General features: G+C 42.0%; 1 protein-coding gene across 10 annotated transcripts in view; it reads right to left on the reverse strand.

Moving 5' to 3' along the window:
- Window positions 1-16,608, reverse strand: part of carmil3 (capping protein regulator and myosin 1 linker 3) — a 94,518-nt gene extending 77,910 nt beyond the window's left edge. For 5 of the 10 annotated variants that reach the window (XM_025900483.1, XM_025900481.1, XM_019348418.2 and 2 more), the window contains exons 1-2: window positions 14,643-16,607; window positions 11,223-11,317 (exon numbers count right to left, since the gene is read on the reverse strand). In XM_025900483.1, the coding sequence (XP_025756268.1) occupies window positions 11,223-11,317; window positions 14,643-14,700 (153 nt within the window). In that variant the 5' untranslated portion in view covers window positions 14,701-16,607. Of the gene's footprint in view, window positions 1-1,400; window positions 1,429-11,222; window positions 11,318-14,529 lie in introns of those variants that run through there. The other 5 variants (XM_025900480.1, XM_025900484.1, XM_025900487.1 and 2 more) reach the window with 5 other exon arrangements.
- Between the last annotated feature and the right edge of the window lie 854 nt (window positions 16,609-17,462).

A 17,462-nucleotide genomic window follows, 5' to 3' on the forward strand; every position in this document is an offset into this window, starting at 1 on the left:
AAGGCCTCTCTGCGCTGAATGGCTAATGGCGCCCTGCTGAGTGGCAGTGAGAGGAAGAAAGAAAATGAAACATACAAAGAGATACAGGGAGAGAGAGCAGAGATAGAGGAGGCGATAGGAGGGCAGAGACACCACATTTCCCTCCAAATAATTAAGTCTTCTCCTCCACCATACTTCACCAACTCCCAGCAAAGCTCATCTCACAGATCAACCCTGTGTCTTAAATATGTAGGCATCCATAACAGGCTCCAACAGAGAAGAGAGGCTGCACTAAGCTTGATGAGAGGCCTTTGTAGAAGGAGTCCAATCACAGCTCCTCCACAAATTTCCCATATAAATCCAGAGGGGAAGCACGCAGAAGGAGGGGAAAAAAAGAAAAAAGTTGAGACGCAAATATATATAATGAGGACGTGGACGACAGATGCACCACTATAAAGCCCTGCTACCTGACAGAAGGTCTCATCATGTAAACAAAGGCATCAATAATGCAGGCTCGCTGATGGGCGCCGATTTGATCCCCCGATGCTGAAGCAAGTCTCTTGCATAGGATTTCTCCTCTCTTGTTATATCATTTACAGGCTATCGAGGCATCGTTAAAGACAAATCAATACTCTGGTTATTTTTTGCTTACTTGGCTGGGACGTGTGCAGCAGTGAAGGGAAAATGCACCCAATAATCCTCTACAAAAAAATTAAAAATCACTGTCGTTTTGAGGTTTTATAAGCCGTCTAATTATCTGTTGTGTGACTTCGACGAGCTGTTGTCTGCGCGCCACATCGACCGCGTTTAAAGAGAGTCAAAAAGCACGCTGTATTGTTTATGAAGTCGGCGAGGTTCAAGTCTTTTTGCCGTTTGCGAAAAGCAACGGAGACAACACCCTGTCGGTCTCAATAAGCCTTTCAGTTAGCTTCCTGCATCATTTAACAGCCCACACTATATTGTAGCTAGATAGCAACTGAGTGGTAGACGGTAGTAAGCAATAGTCAGAGTTCCAGAGTAATACTTCAAAGTGCTTCACTTTAATATTTTAGACAGCTTAATCAGAATGGCCCAACGTTCAGAGCTGAGCGGCAGCTAGTCCTGTCAGTCTCCCCACCGCCTGAAAGCTGTCACCCATATCAATCTGAATGATAATTTATATCTTCTGCTGTAATTGTCACACACGGCTTAGCGGGAGGCTGACATTTTCACGGGTGTACATATTAGTAATTTGTGTGGTGTAGCAGTAACGTAGCAACAGCTGTCGATTAATAAAAGTCAATCAGTGGGAGAAAAAAGGGAGAAAAGGCAAATATTTTGATTATCAAGTAGAAACTGAAAATTCACATTTTTGCCTTTTTTAACATATTATGTAGTAAGGTGGATAACTTGGTGCTAAGGATAAAAAGGAAGATAATCACCTTGGGCTTTCATTGTATTGCGAGGGATCTAATGAAAGGAGAAGATAATGTGGCAGAATGATTAACAATGAAAATAACTGGTGGAAGAGTGAAGCAAATAAGAGACCATCTTATAGAGTTACGGTGCTGTTTAAATCAATCACTGTTAAGTAGAGATGCACAGATATCCATACCAATGTTTTTTTTCCTTTCTTGTTTGTCTTGTTTGCTTCCTTGGTATACAAGGGAAATTTATAATACAAAAAATAATGATTAAAGCCTTCTAAAGTCATTAAATTAGCTCAAATTTGTTAAAACAGTCTGACACGGCACACATATCGACCTCTGCCACTCGTGAATGTCATCTTATCCGGAAATAACAGTCAACGAGGAAATTATCAGCTGATTGCACCAAAGCCAGGAGGTTATACTTCAACAGCTTCTGATGACACTGTATTCTGCACCAAGTCAGATTATTCAATATTTTTGTATTATCTTTTTCAGTGTTTCACTTCGCAGACAGCCCCTGAGCACTTGTCTCACAACTCAAAGCAAGTAAAGAACAATGTTATTGATTCAGGAAGTTTGAGTGAGTGAATGTGTTTCTAGCTAAGTAGCAGGTGCGGTGCACTTTGTGCTTTGGATAGAAAAGCTGCTCTGCTGTGCTTGATCTCTGTATGTGAATTTAAATGAATCAAAAATGGGAATTAATTGTATCTCATCATTATGCTGTTGCATTTGAGCACCCAAAATAAAAACATGGCTTTAAAATACATATTTTATATATATGTATCCATCCACTGTAACCATCGTGCATGAGTGTCTGTCAGTCATGGATGGAGAAGATTACAGTTGGTCCTGTCTGTCCTCTTCCTTGACAATCACACAAATAAATGGGTTGTCCTGAGTAACCAAAGAAGAAAAAGAAAGTCAATAATTTCTGAAGCAGTTTCTGAAGCATAAAGATAATAAGTATCAGCTGGCACAAGCAGTCACGCTAATGTCAAGTACCATGAGCCGGAAGCAGAATGTTGCCCACCTTGCCCTGACCCGCTCCCACAATAGAAGGTGACATTCTGGCAAACCTTCTATTCCGCAGATCAATCACAAATCCTAAAAGCTGTAGAAAGATTCGTTTTCCACCCAGGAAATCCTCTGAAATGAGATGGTCAACTTTTTTTTTTTTTTTGATCTGGTCAGCCAGGCAGACAGCAGGTGACAATCTCAAAAAGTGATGAGGAAGTAACAAGAGACGAGGACTAGAAGGCGAAGATGATGGGGGGTGAGGGGGTGGGGGAGTCCAGAGGTGCCCTTGCGGTGATGGCACGGTGTCAAAGCTCTAGTTCAAAGATCTAGCCAGCAGGCTGGCCCCCGAAGCTCACTGCGAGGGCAGGGTGGGATCTGTGTGCCACGCAGAGTGCCGCGTGTACAGTACACGCACAGAGCAACAAACGCATCTCTGCACGGCTTTGTGTGTTCACGTGCACACGCGGCAGAGAGGGCAGAGGGCGGGGGCTTATATTAATCATAAGCTGTCAGGCTCTGGGTCTTGCACTTCAAACGAGATGGCGCAAATCAAAGAGTGTCTCTGGGTCTTGTGTGTGTCTGTACGTGTAAATGTGTATGCGTGTGTGTTGCGGCATTGCCTCTGAAGGGAACAAGAAGAGGATCAGTGCCAGATTCGGCCGCCTGTGGTATTTCTGGCTCGGCCACAAGGGCATTTTTTTTAAAAAACGTGCACAAAAACACACACCGGAGTAAAAATCAGAAACATTCTATCGCCAATATTTGCATAAGTTCAGCGTGCTCCTACAGCACACACTGCTTTTTGACTCTCACGCACGTATAATGATGCACAATAGCTTGCTAAGCTGGCTTTGGACTACACTTGTCCCCTCTCTCTCTCTCCCATCCTGTCACACAGAGTCAGCCACCATCACTCAAGTGAACCCAGCATCATAAGAACACAACCCTGCCATCAGTCAATCTGTCAGCTTATGTGTGTGTGCGTGTGTGTGTGTGTGTGTGTGTGTGTGTGTGTGTGTATGTGTGTGTGAGAGAGAGAGGAGGGTCTGAAAGCACAGATGCCCCAGGTCCTGCTTCGTAAGTGGACTTTAGAGTGGTAGGGAGGGAGAGATGCACAGCTCCGAAACACATCTTGTTCCAAATTCTCTGATAAAAATGGAGTCCTAAATCAAAGAGATGGCACTCTGAAAATGAGAAAGAAAAACTGGGGAAAAAGAGGCAGATAATGGGCTGAAGTACTGTAATGTAGATGGGTGACAGAGATGAGAGGATGAGAGGAGAAACAGAGGCTGGAGAGTGGCAGGGATTGGACGAGTGGGTCAAGAGCAATAAAGGGAGGGGAAAATAGTGAAAACATAAAGCGAGCAAATGCAGGGATGCCGGATGGGACGAGAAATGAGGTAAGGAAGGCCAAATGGATGAGGAAAGAAGAGAGGGAAGGAGAGGAGCAGCGGGTACAGTAAGGACTGAGACAATGAGAACGAGGGAGCGAAGGAGAGAAAGTGACTCAATAGAATGGAGAGATAAAAATAGAGGCAGAGTTCCCTTTCAGCCCTGATAACTCGCGCACGCACAAACACTCATTCACACTTTCTCTCGTTCTCGTGGGAGGAGAGAAGGTCAGCAGTCACACTTCGTAGCGTCTCCGCCACAGGGTACCAACATGTGTTTATGATAATCGAAAGAAGACTCAGTCCTAATTACAGCTGAGCGCTCGCCACGCACCGTCAGACGGCGAATCTAGAAACTTGCAGAGAAAATGACTCCACGCTGACAATCTCGCAGGGGGAAAAGCCATGAAAGGAAAATGACGGGTGATGCAGTGGTAATGTTTACCATTACACAAGCACGTCGTGTGTTGGCGAGAGTGAAACAACGCTGCGAGCGCCGGCCGTCTCTTTTCCTCCTTTGTACTCGGCTTTCTTTCACAGTCCAACACACAGTTAGATTTTCTGTGCAACAAAGAGTCGTCTTCCAGGCCCAGTTTCACCACGTCAAGTTACATAATTCGGCGAGCATCTCTCGCTTTTGACTTTATTCACCACCGCACGCAATTTTTGCAGCATCAAAAGCAAGTGCTGCAGAATTGGCTCAGTTTTACCATCACTGGCTACAAACACACCGTCCTGTGGGCTCCGTTTCTCTAAAACCACACACAATGGGGGAAATTAAAAAATAAAAAGAGACCTTGTGGACGAACATCATTCCTCCCCAAATATACTTGTTCTGCTTTCAGCGTCCAGTGGGTTTGGAGTTGTAAATACCAAAAACAAGATTCTTTCATTTTTTTTGCTCGGATTGCTGCACTTTCACTCTCTGCGCCTACAAAGATGCCACAGTCACATTCTCGGAAGGCCTTCAAAGATATTCTAGAGCTCGGGTGGGGGAACTCCAGGCCTCAAGGGCCAGTGTCCTGCAGGTTTTAGATGAATCTTTGATCCAACACAGCTGATTTAAATGGCTAAATTACCTCGTCAACATGTCTTGAAGTTCTCCAGAGGCCTGGTAATGAACTAATCATTTGATTCAGGTGTATTTACCCAGGGTGATATCTAAAACCTGCAGGACACCGATCCCTGAGGCCTGGAGTTTCCCACCCCTGTTCTAGAAAATGGTACTCGAACAAGATAGTGAAAATGGTTTTAGTACACAAGTAATAAAAATGCAACATGTCAAAGCAGGGGTGGGCGGTATAAATGGTATATGCTAGAAACGATATGAATTTGGCCAACGGTAGAGATTTTGACTATAATGCTCTACTGCAATAGCGCATGTTGCTGCGCTTAATCATGGCAGCAGCTGCAAGCTAGCATGGAGCTTACACGTGGGGAGGAGGAGGAGGTGCTCATAAAGAAGACCGGTGCTACGTCAGTCATATGCACCTGATTTGGGTTTAAGCATTCGGATGTTAAGCAGAAAAATATCATCTGCAAATTATGCCGGGCGACAGTAACAGCGAAGAGACGAAGCACGTTTTGGAATATGAGGAAAGCGCCCTCCACAAACGCCCAGTCAGTCAAGTGGGAAAAAAAAAGGTGCCCTACACACTAGCAGACTCATCTTTTCCAAAGGCACATTTTGCACTTTATCTTCAACAACTTAGAATTTAGTGTTTTACTGATATTTATTTTTTTAATCAAAAATGTTTGCACATTTATCTTCATTTTTATTTGTTATTTCAAAATTTTCTGTTACATTGTTTGGAAAAAGATCTGTTACATCTTAAAAATTATTAGAAAAGTTTTGCACAATAAATATTATTAAAATGGCAATCTATACTGTTCAGTCATTTTGACATATATATATATACAGAAGAAAAGAATATATCACAATATATATTGTTACCGCACATGCTTCAAATTATACCGCAATATGGATTTTAGGGCATATTGCCCAGCCCTACGTCAAAGCACTTCCTCTTGCATATCCATATAACCTGTCTCAAGATTACAGAAGCATATATAACCAGGTCATAGGTACACATCCCCGGCCCAGGAGCACCCATTCAATCTCAACACAGTATAGCAAAACACTCACTGCAAGCACAAAGGTTCAGCTACTTAAAGAAAAAACCAACAGCAACAACAGATTTTGTCCCCAACCCTGAGAAGAGACCTCACAGAGGTGTGCTGACCTTTCATAGTGGAATCACTAAAGCCTTAAAAGGATACTTCTGTAATATGTTGCAGCCTCATAGCGTGGCAGGACTCACAAAAGGCACAGTGAACAAAAGCTGTCAGAATAAATGCATATTAGGCTAATGGATTAAGCTAAGAAAAAAAAAGCACCTCCATTTACTATAATGCTACTAACAGTCTGTCTTCATATGATAATCTCTCTCTGGATATCCCCATATTTTTCATGCTTCCTGTCAATGTAAGGCAGGCTTGCAAAATATGAAGTCTTTGTTTAATGTAAGAAGACCCAATGACATTACCTTGAATGGCATTAAAGGAGCCACAGAAGACGCAAGAAGAATTCTAAACATGCAGACTTGGATTTGCAACTCCTCATTTACCTTATGGGTCTGGACAAGTCAGTAAAACCCAAGTCAATGATGGAGCCTTCACCGGACTAGGCACTGAGGAACAGAGGCAATTGTGCAACTGCAAAGCAATAAAATTTAATAATTTAACAGGCACACAGCAAAACTATCAAAAACGCTTATTCATGAAGATGTTAAAAACCCATAGGAGTATACGAAATATTAAAACTTAAAAACTTTAAAAGGCAGTGGAGGAAAAAAATAAATACAACAACAGACTGGGAGGCTTGCTTCCCATTTTATTCAACCGCTAATGACATGCAGCAGTATCGTCCCGTAAAGCCTACAGAGGTTGAAAAATGGCCGTCAGTAGTTCTTTTAAAATTTAACTGCTCTATCATGGCATCCTGTCTTTGCTTTGTCCCTAACAAAGTACTGTTAAAAAGGAAATATCAGAAGCCTGGATATGCTCTTTCACACTAGCCTCACTTACGAGAAACACGCTAATGATCCAGTTATGTTACGACCATCTGAGGAATGTCGCCAAGATTTGCTCAGTAATGATTTTTGATGGCACAAACTATCACTCATCCTTTTATTTCCCTCGCGGCTGGATTATTGTGACGGTCTCTAAACCAGTATAAATCAAAAATCAATTATTAGACTCCAAACCAAGAACAATAAACGCAATGCCAATTTCAATAACGCTTCATTGCCTGTCCTATTGTTATAGGATTATTTTAAAGGTTTTACTTTAAAAATTTTCATGGACTGATCATAGGATAGGATATAAAGCCAAACACGTTCAGAAGAGCGACTACTTGGCTGCTGTTCCATACAGTAGACGCAGTATTTGGCTCCAGTTTGTGGTAAAGTTTACTTATTCAAGGAGTATATACACAAACACACACACACACACACACACACACACACACACACACACACACACACAACTACTCTGATTTCTGATTTAGCAGGCTCTACAAATTATTGGAGATGCCTGTTATTATTAATAGCTCTGTAATTCTTTAAAAAAATACAATGGTTATCATTTACAATGCTAAACACTTTAAACTGGTAAATATAATCAGTATTTACTACTGTAAATAATTATGTATATATATTTTTTTTACAGTGTATTAGTATTGTTATATACTAGTTTGGCAAATATTTTTCTGTTGTACATTTATCAAAATTATATCTTTTGACATTTTAATGACATGTTTTTGAAAAAGGACTAATCAGTTACAAGTTGCTAATTTGTAATTAGTAACTAATCAGGAAAATCCATGCTGTCACTGTTTTAGAAATCATGATTAGTTATTTCTTAGTTTTTGCATGTTGTTGGTAGTCCAGGAAAAGAAAAAGAATGGGCTCTACTCTCAGAGGTGACGGAGGCAGAAATCTACAACAAATAGAAAAAACAGAATTTACCAAATCTGTCAAAAACCCCTTGTAGCACCCGAGTATGTGCACGTTTCATACACTGCATTAAGATAAAACTGACACAGATGCACCACCACAGCCCACGAGCTACGTCCCCTGTTTTTAATGGCATATCCACCTACACACCCAACCACGAAACACCTTATTGATTACAGGAAAATTACATGAACCATTTGTCTGACCAACAGCAACTGTTTGTAGCTCTATATAGTTCTACGAATAGGGTTTGTATACTGTAAGAATTACTGCAAGAATTTTTTAAAGAACTGTGTCTTTCACTTTTTTCCTCTCTGTCAATTTAGTTTAGTTTTGTACCACTTGAAGTAAGGGCTGCCCAAAAAATTTCATCATCATCACTATAAGAACATGAATGAAGTGCAATAAATAAGAAAACTAATTTTAGCTACGCACAGCTTGGGTTCAATCTAAGAATCCAAGTGTATGACTTTGTTTAGTAAAAAAACCAACAGCAAACAAACAAGTAAGACTGCCCTCTATGAAAAGATGTGATTTGCCAACTTTACCCATCACATCATCAAAAGCACTGAAAACAAAGCCAAGAAGATTTGCACAAGCCTTCACAGACTGCCTGAGCTACAATATGCTGAAAGGTTAAAATGGAATTTTCACCCAATGATGCCAAAAAAAAAATATTGTGCACCACAGCTACATCCATATTGCTGAAGGTACACTTTTACTGCAAACTAGCATTTCTACTGCTTGTTAGAGAAATAAAATAAATGAAACAAAAAAGTAGAATTATAAATATAAATATAAATACTCACTTGGCACTAGAAGTCACCAAGAGCAAGAAATGGCACGTGTGGTTCGTTTTTTGTTTTTTGTTTTGGTAATTGCTTTGTTCAGTGTGGGTCCATTAAAGGGCAAATGATTTTCAGGTCTGAATGATTTATGCTCAATAAAGCTACTTTGAAAGTGATTGCTAACCATAAATCATTACATATTCAACTAATTTCATCAAAAGCGGCCCTGCTGCGCACATCCTCCACACCAGCAAACCCACAGAGCACACGGGCACAATCGAATCATTTAACGCAGTAGCACAAACTTGACCTCAAACCTCAGTTTTACAAGAGCCCCATGAGCGGGACCCCCACGCAACCGTGCAGCTTAAGTGGGAATAAGCACCCAAGTGTGTTCAGGGCTGTCAAACAGTGGCACTTTCAGCCAGTAATAGGCCCGTTATTAGGTGGGAGTGAAGAAACCACACAGTCAACAGAGGATAAAACAGAGCGACCGATCAGGGTAAATAAGTGGCGGAAGAGCCAAATCGGCAACTGGGGCATCACAACACATCAGAGATTCCTTCCCCCCGTCTCTCCTTCCTTCATTCCCTTTGCTCCATTGGCATGCTCTCCCCTCCTCTTCCAGCAACACCCGCCCACTCCTCCCTTCCCTCCTTCCATGTCTCTCTCCCCCACTCAGCCTTTGAAGATGCTTTGTTTTCAGAGTTGCCTCTAATCTTCAAATAGGGTGATCTAATAATGGCTGTAAGAGTGTGTGTGTGTGTGTATGCGAGCAAGTTTGGATGCACTGAGCGGTGCGAGTATGCATTAATGCCTCCTGCACATGTATGCAAAATGCGCACACATGAGTAAGTGTGCATGTGCGTGTGTGTGTCTGAGCATAGCCAATGATGGAATCGTGCATGTTGATGCTCCCCAACGCAGTGCCCTCGGTGCTGTTTAGATGTCACGCTGGGCCTGTGTCTGTCTGAGATGGGTGGTGGGGGAGACAACCCTGTGTGTGCCTGTGTGTGAGTGTGTGTCGCAGCATGATGGCTGGTACAGTCAACACACACAGACAGTTGGATACCAGCAGTCTCTGGAGGCGAAGAGGGGCACGAAAAAAAAAAGACAGAGAGAGCAAAATGTAGAACAAAGACTTGAACGTAAAAGTAAATACAGAGTTGATGTTTTAAACTCTCTTCCTGTGAACCAAACAAACCAGGGGAATCGAGATGGAAGCTGTGGTTTTCTTTTCTTCTCCAGGACAAAATTCAAGCTCTGCATCTGACAGCAATCCTAGAATGCTCCACTTTCTGACCTCCATGTATGATACTTTCAAGCATGAATATTATGTGCATAATACCCAGAGAGACTGAAAAAAGTCCATTTACAAACTCTCTTGTCTATTCGCCCTTCTTACATCCAAACAAATGTATCCATTAGAGTGAAAAGATTGCCTTTTAGGAAGGGGGGAGACCTTGACAACGAGCTAGAACGAATGCATATATAGCTGCATCCAACATCCTTTCCCTTGAAAGAATTTGGAGCAGTTGCAGAGGCAGCAGCAGCAGCCAAAGCCCATTTGGATAGTAAGAGAAAAAAAAACTCTCGTAAGGCAAAGACCTAATTGAATTGCTTCTGATGGAAAGAGAAGCTCAATACCCTTTTACAGGTTTGAGTAAAGATGGAGGGACGAGTGGAAGGGCACAAAAGTGGAGAGATGGAGAGAAAGCGAGAGGCGATCGGCGTGGCGGTGGGAGGGGGGTGATGACAGGGAGGAGAATAATCAAGATGGACAGACAAGGAGGGAGGGAGGGAGGAGGGATGGGAAACAAAGAGAAGATGACAAAAATAGAGGGGGGTGTGGTAATGATGGAGATAGGTGGAGGCAAGGCAGAGATGGGGGAAAAGAAATAATAGGAGGGACAGAAAACTGACAGAAGTCCTGGTTAATAGTTTGGATTCTCACATCAGCTCATCCCTTTCTTGTTGCCTTTAAAGGAAGAAACAAGCTCGCTCTTGGCAACACTGTATGAGTAACTGATCGGCCAATGAGCCTGACTAATTGACACTCTCTCAATAACAGCACTGGCCTTGGTTCCTTGAACACATCACAGACAACCTACACTCCCTCTGGCCTGCAGTCCCACACAAACACACGAGACTCCTTCAATAACAAACAAAACAACAACAAAAAAAAAACAAAGCAATAAGCCAGGACCCTGTATGTACACCACGTCAGGCTTCCACACATGCACACACCACACTCTCGCCCGCGGCATTAAGGCCATCCTGCCACATCTAATAAACTCTGAGGATGGATTCAGTGGGACACGGCATGGTGTCCACTTTGCTCTGCTTAGACAGCATCTGTCTTAAGCCTAATTTCAACGCGTCTGTTGTGTGGCTCAGGAAGCACAATCTGCGACTTCTTACGGCCCTTTCAATTTGTTGCAATTAAGCTCTATTGATTTCCATTTTGACTTTAACGAGCCAGCGTCACTCTGTCGCACATTTAAAGCCTCGCACGGAAAGATTCTTTCATTTTATTAGCAGCTCTCTCGGGTCACCGGTGTGAACAGAAGAATGAAGTGGGGGGAGGTGCTGGGGTGGGGTGCGGGTGTCGGCGTCTCTCACCAGAATCCTGTCCTCTGACTTGCCGCTCCTCATGTCCTGCTTGATGGCTCGCACAAACTTAATGGCTTGTTTGTCCAGCACCCTTCTGATGCTCTCTGGAAAGAAAGCAGAGAGGGAAAGAGAAGGATAAAAAAAAGGAGCGCTAATTACATAATGTAAACACATTACAGAAAACGCGGTGTCCTGAGACGCTCTGAGAAATGCTTTGAAAGGCTTTCAAGAGGGTAAATCTGTAAATTGGAACATAAAGCTTGATAAAAAATGGAAAGAAAAAAAACTGAGTAAGAATGAGATGCACCAGTTTTCTTTCCAAATACTGATTCTGAGTATCCATTCAGTATAAGGGCTCTTATTCTTCACTGTCTGAAATGCACTGATCGGGCAGCTCCTGCATATCAAAGTAACATGAGGGTGACAAAAATCAGTGGGGGGGGCTTCAGCTGTTAAAATGCTGTCTAAAGGTTTAGAGTGAATACTAACTACTAGTAACTGATACATAAAACAATACTGTGCACAAGAGTCTGCTGTCATACCCAGCCCAGAGGGGAAGTGGAATCACTGAACTGCAGTGACTCAAAGGCAACTTTTAATGTGAATTGTGACAATACAACACCTCCTTAGTACAGCGCATCAGACTGAGGCACATCTTTGGAAGAAAATAAATATAGACTAAAGTATATAATCAACCAGCAGTTATTTAAGTTGCTTTAGTCTGCAAGCCACTTTGCAACCCACCACTAGCCCAACTCCTCTTTTTGTGCAGTATGTGTCTTGATCAGTGTCGACCAATTACTCAATCTCTTCTATGCAGGGGTGTTGCCACTGTTGTTCCCGCCTCCTACTTTTCACGTTAGGCACATGGAAAGGCAGCGAGGTCCCAAACTGCAGTCATGCCACTATACATATGTATATATACATATACACATATATATTACTGCAGATGGCAATAATCTTGTTTTGACTACAGAGGTCTTGGCTGGAATGTGATTAAATCATGCTCCATGCTAAACCCGCTTAATAAAGTTCAGTATCAGTGCTGATGCCAATTCAGCACATTGAAGCTTCATCCCTAATTAACCCTTGGAGGTCCAAGCACCCCAGCTATCAGGTGGTGGGGGGTTAAACCTTTTTCATGTGCTGGTTAAAGTATTTAGTTTTCTCCTCTTTGCCAAGTCTTGAAATAAAAAGTTTCAGAATCTAAAAACCAGCTGAAATATGTGGTCATCATCAGCAGATAATGCCTCATTTGTCTCGTGTTAAGATTGAAGTCTTCACATAAAAACGTGACATTTAAGCTGCTAATAAATAAAAGATGAAGATCACGTGAGAGCTAAACCACTTCAAGTGACTTTATCCAACAACTAAAAGTAAACTGCATAGTACTTGTGCAAGAGGGTAAACTGGATATTTCCCAGCAGCTGATGAGACAAACAAGCAGTCTTTACATGACACCTTGTTTGGGTTTTTCTTGTCATTATTTTGAAGTATTGTGATGAACATGACAGACTTTGGATTTAGGACACCAACAGGTGACATATTTTTGGAAACAGTCCCAGTGCTTCTTCTGTCTCAGAGCTTTTTAAAAGCTCTAAAGATGTAGTTATCAATCAAAAAATATGTCCATATCCCAGCTAAATCCCCACGACCATCACGTCTCGTGTCTGAGGTGGATTATTCCTTAAAAGACAGCCGCACAGGGGCGAACAGTCACAGAGAAAAGCAGACAGCTTCAAAGACGCCAACATTAGGACAGGCAGACACATATGCAACTCCTAGCTGAAGAGGACTCATAACTGGACTATTTTTAGCCTCAGAGAAGAAAAAAAGCAGCCCGACTCTTCTCAACAGAACCAAACACACAATTCAGAGCTGCAGTCTTTAGGGACTTCTACCCCACCATGCCAGGCAGGCGACCCTGTGAAGCTCACTGAACCGCACCAGAGGCCTCTGCCAATTACATCCCCCCCAAACAACAACCAACACAATGCACGCTGCTATTCAAAATAACATCAGCCTATAGCCTCAGTCTGGAAACACGCACATATGCCTACAAGCTGTGATATGTTCACAGCACACATCTCAAATGGGGCCATCCATGCTAAATATGCACTCATGGAGCCCAGCAGATGGAGATACAGCGAGTCATGCTGTGTCACGACGCTCCACTCGCAGTCTCCCAACTTTCCCACTGTATCAACCACACACACACACACACACACACACACACACATGCACACACACACACAATTCTCACGGTCCCCATCCGGCAACAACCATGAAGTTGGCTCTCACGCTTGACTGAGCAGCGGCAGATGCCAGGAGGATGAGACAGGGATGGGATTGAGAGGGAGGGGGGGCACACTCAGGTAGATCGAAAGAAGGATCAGCTGAAGACAAACAGAGAGTTATTGACATTAAGCTGGGTAAGACCCAATCGCTTAAACCTTTTAACGCACTATCCAGCACCCCTCCAAGGCCTGCTGGTGTGACCTCAGCATCTGTTCCCTAAAAAAGGGGCAAGGCGGGGTGGTGATGAAAAACCAGCATGGGTCAGTCCCCCTTTCCAACTTCAGTTCCCTCTAACATCCCCTGCCTTTTCTGGCAGTTTGATAGATGTGCTCACTCACCTTCCCCAAGCCTCAGGAACCCCATCTCCCCCACCCCTCCCCATTCGGTCCTCCACTGGCAGGTGTGTTAATGGCCTAATACCGCCTGCCTCTTACAACCAGGCCACACAGAAGGTGCTTGACCAGGTTGAGCTGGTAAACAGCGGGACTTAACTCCATCAGGATAATTAGCAGTGAGAGACACCCTTCATCAACACTCTACCATCCAAACATGGTGTGTTCGTGTGTCCTGTGCTGTCCGATCTCTTCTGCGGGAGACACAGGCTCAGGCTTCCAGCTGTACCCATGCTGCACGAAAAGCGCTCGCAGTCACACAATAACTCCCACGCACACACGTGCAGCGAGAAAAGAAAGCCATTAAAAAAAAACTCCTGATGAATGCACAACAACGCCACGACGCGCTCACACGCACCGCAGCACTTGAAAATAACTCTGACAGCACTACTGGACCCGTGCGCACGATAAATTTCACCGCGGATCTTTATGACAAATCAATCCCAAAGTGAAGACTCCTGCACTGAGATCGGTAGGATTACAGTCCTCACAAGCCCGAACAGCCATTAACTGTGGTTTTGCCTTGGGGAGGCATATCCTGCGCTTCCCTGCGGCGATAACTCCTTTCAAATCAAACGCAGTGGAAAGAGGTTGTTTAAAGAGCAGCTGAGTAAAAGAAAACTAACCGTACGCGTCCCGAGAGCTGCTCTCATCCCTCCTCTCGCCTTCTCGGGAGTGCTCGAAGCGGTGTTAAAAACACACTTTTCCCCGAAAAAGTCATCCCGGGTCGGGAGCTCACCTGTGATTTCCCTGCTGACGTTGGCGAAGCCCGCCGCTGTAGTCTCCTTTGAGGCCATGGTGCGCTCCTCCCGCCTGTCCGGCCCCCTTCTCCTTCCTCTCCTCTCTCAGATGTCTCTTTAGACAATCGCTGTCCACTTCTTTCCCCCCTTCTTCTTTTTCTTTTTCTTCTTTCAGCGCCTGCAGGTGCTCCGGGCGCAGCAACAGTCCGCACAGTGTGGTGAGAAGCGATGCCGCGGTGCGCAGTGGCAAACCCGAGGAGCGCCTCCGACTTCAGCACTCAGACAAGAGAGAGAGAGAGAGAGAGAGAGGGAGAGAGAGAGGTTTGAGATACTCTTCATCATCTTTAGGTCACCATCATTTGTTTGGAATAGCAGATGTACCATAAGAAATAGACAAAGGAAAGAGTCCTATTGTTAAATTGCAGAGATTCTAGGGTTCCAGGAGTCCTAATAATTTACATGTTTAGACTGTAATAACTACACTTTTTCATATATTATTGATTGATTGATTCTTACATTAAAAGGTAATCACTTGCTGATAAATCATGATTTTGACTAAAAACAATAACAAAAGAAAACTTTCTAGTCAAATCTTCAAATGTCTTTGCTGGGAAACAAAGTGAGACGGTTTTACTTTGTTTTAAGCGACAGAACCTTTGATGTGCTGTTTAGACGAAATTACTATTACAGGAATTTAGATTTGATCATTTGATTGGAAAGAAATGCCATATAGTAAACTAAGTGTGGAAACAATGGGGGTGGATTTTCAGGCGTAAATACAACCCTGAGCTCGCATGAAAAGTGATGCTGTACAAGAGTTCCTATATGTTTTGGCAAAACAAGTATCCACTCCTATGTACTCTATAGATAAGGGAGAGTCCTAATAGTGAAAGAAAAAACCCGTTTTACCATCAAATCATGCATAAAATATCTAAAGCAAAAGTGCTCATTGTGCAGAATCATATGTATTATAATAATGGGTCAGGTACGGATTCGTGAATTGTATAAAGCTTGTAGCTGGAAATTATTTTAATTATAGTACTGGTTATTTATATACAGTGTAATATATCAGTAAATATAAAAATTTAGAAAGAAAGAACCCTAATACGGTCAAAGTACATTTAAAATGGACTTCGGTAAAGTACTTGAGTAAATGTTAGCATACATTTAACCACCGTTTCTAGCTCTTGTAATAGCCAATGACTCTAGAAAACAGTCTACAGTCATTGGTAATAGCATATATTAGCAACTGCGAGCTACTGTGAGATTAACTAGTTCATTGGTAGTAGTTGAGGGAGGAGGGAGCTTTGTTTTCATTCTACTAAAAAGTAAAAACATTTTTTTTAACATATATCAAAAATATTTTCAAAGTTCAACTTTTTCAAAACGTTTCCGGCCATAATTTTCATCAGCTTCTTAGCATGCTCACCAAATTAACTAGCTAGCTTTAGCTACAAATAATAATTCAAAACTTTTTCTAGCCACTACTTTAGCCTAATAATTGACATGTTTTACACTGCAATAACTACAGTGTTTCATATATTTTTGATCTGACGATTATTCATTCATTCAAATGGTAATCACTTGTTAATGAATCATGATTTTGATTTTATATAAGCCTATAAATACTAGCCTATACAATAGTTTCCAAAAAGCTCCTTAGCATGCTCATCAAATTAACTAGCTAGCTTTAGCTATAAATAATAATAAAATAATTATATATATAAATCAATAATATAATTCTGAACATCCTTGCTAGCTGCTGTTGCTAATACTGTAAGTAAATTATATTCACATTTAGCTACAATAAAACAACCTCTTTTTTTTACCTTAATGAGGCTCCTAAATAGCCTGTTAGTTACACCATTTGTATGAACTGAGTTAAGAGCTGGTGGTATGTTCAGCTGCACCAGTAGTTAATGTTAGGTGGATAATTTAGTTACACACAGCTCTATAGAGGAAAAATCTGGAGCATCTGTGTCCGACCTCAATGCATCATGTTTAACTCACAATGCTTTTCAAGAGTGCCAGGATCTTTGTTTGGCTGCTTGCTGTGCTCCTTAGCTATTTACAAGTAGCCTAGCTAATTTTATTTCTCTGGCAGTTTGAAAGCCCACTGGTTAGGTGAGGCAAACTCTACTATTGTCATGAAAAGTGATATTAAAAAAACTTTCATATAGTTGCTATGAAAATTAAAACTAGAAAACTTTTCAATATGGATTTGAATATTTTGATAGTATATTTACCTTACATATTTATATGCTGCTCCCTGTTTAATACCCTCAATTTTCAGGCTTTGTATTTTTGATTCCAATAAACATCTATTTAATTTAAAAAAAATCCTGATTAAAACTATACATCCCTTTTAAGAAATAAAGCATTAAGATGAAAGTCAGACAAAAAAACGTTGTTTCTCTCAGAAGCAATAGCACTGTAAATTACAAACTAAACGAGTCTGAAATGAGATAAGAAATGAAAAAGTATGAAACACATTATGTAATCAAACTTGTTTAAATGTGATCATTGAATGGAAGTCACAACATCTGCTCTAGTAGATGATCCTGCTCATGAGGACCCTGAATCCTCCTGCAGGATTTAAGGCTCCCATGTGTCAAACCATTCATACGGGCTCTTGTATTTCCCTGTGTCTGACAGTAAGTAATTATTTATTTGAAGAATTTTTAAACTATAGCTCTTCTCAGAAAAGAAACGGTTTTGTGATGTCATGAGCAGAAAGCTGATATGATGCTTCTGATAAATGTGTCTTCATGGCAATATGTCTGTAACAACGTGAGGACATCGGGGGGGAATAGAGCCAT

The sequence above is a fragment of the Oreochromis niloticus genome, linkage group LG18 (assembly GCF_001858045.2).
Source record: "Oreochromis niloticus isolate F11D_XX linkage group LG18, O_niloticus_UMD_NMBU, whole genome shotgun sequence".
In the NCBI taxonomy this organism is placed as follows: domain Eukaryota; kingdom Metazoa; phylum Chordata; class Actinopteri; order Cichliformes; family Cichlidae; genus Oreochromis; species Oreochromis niloticus.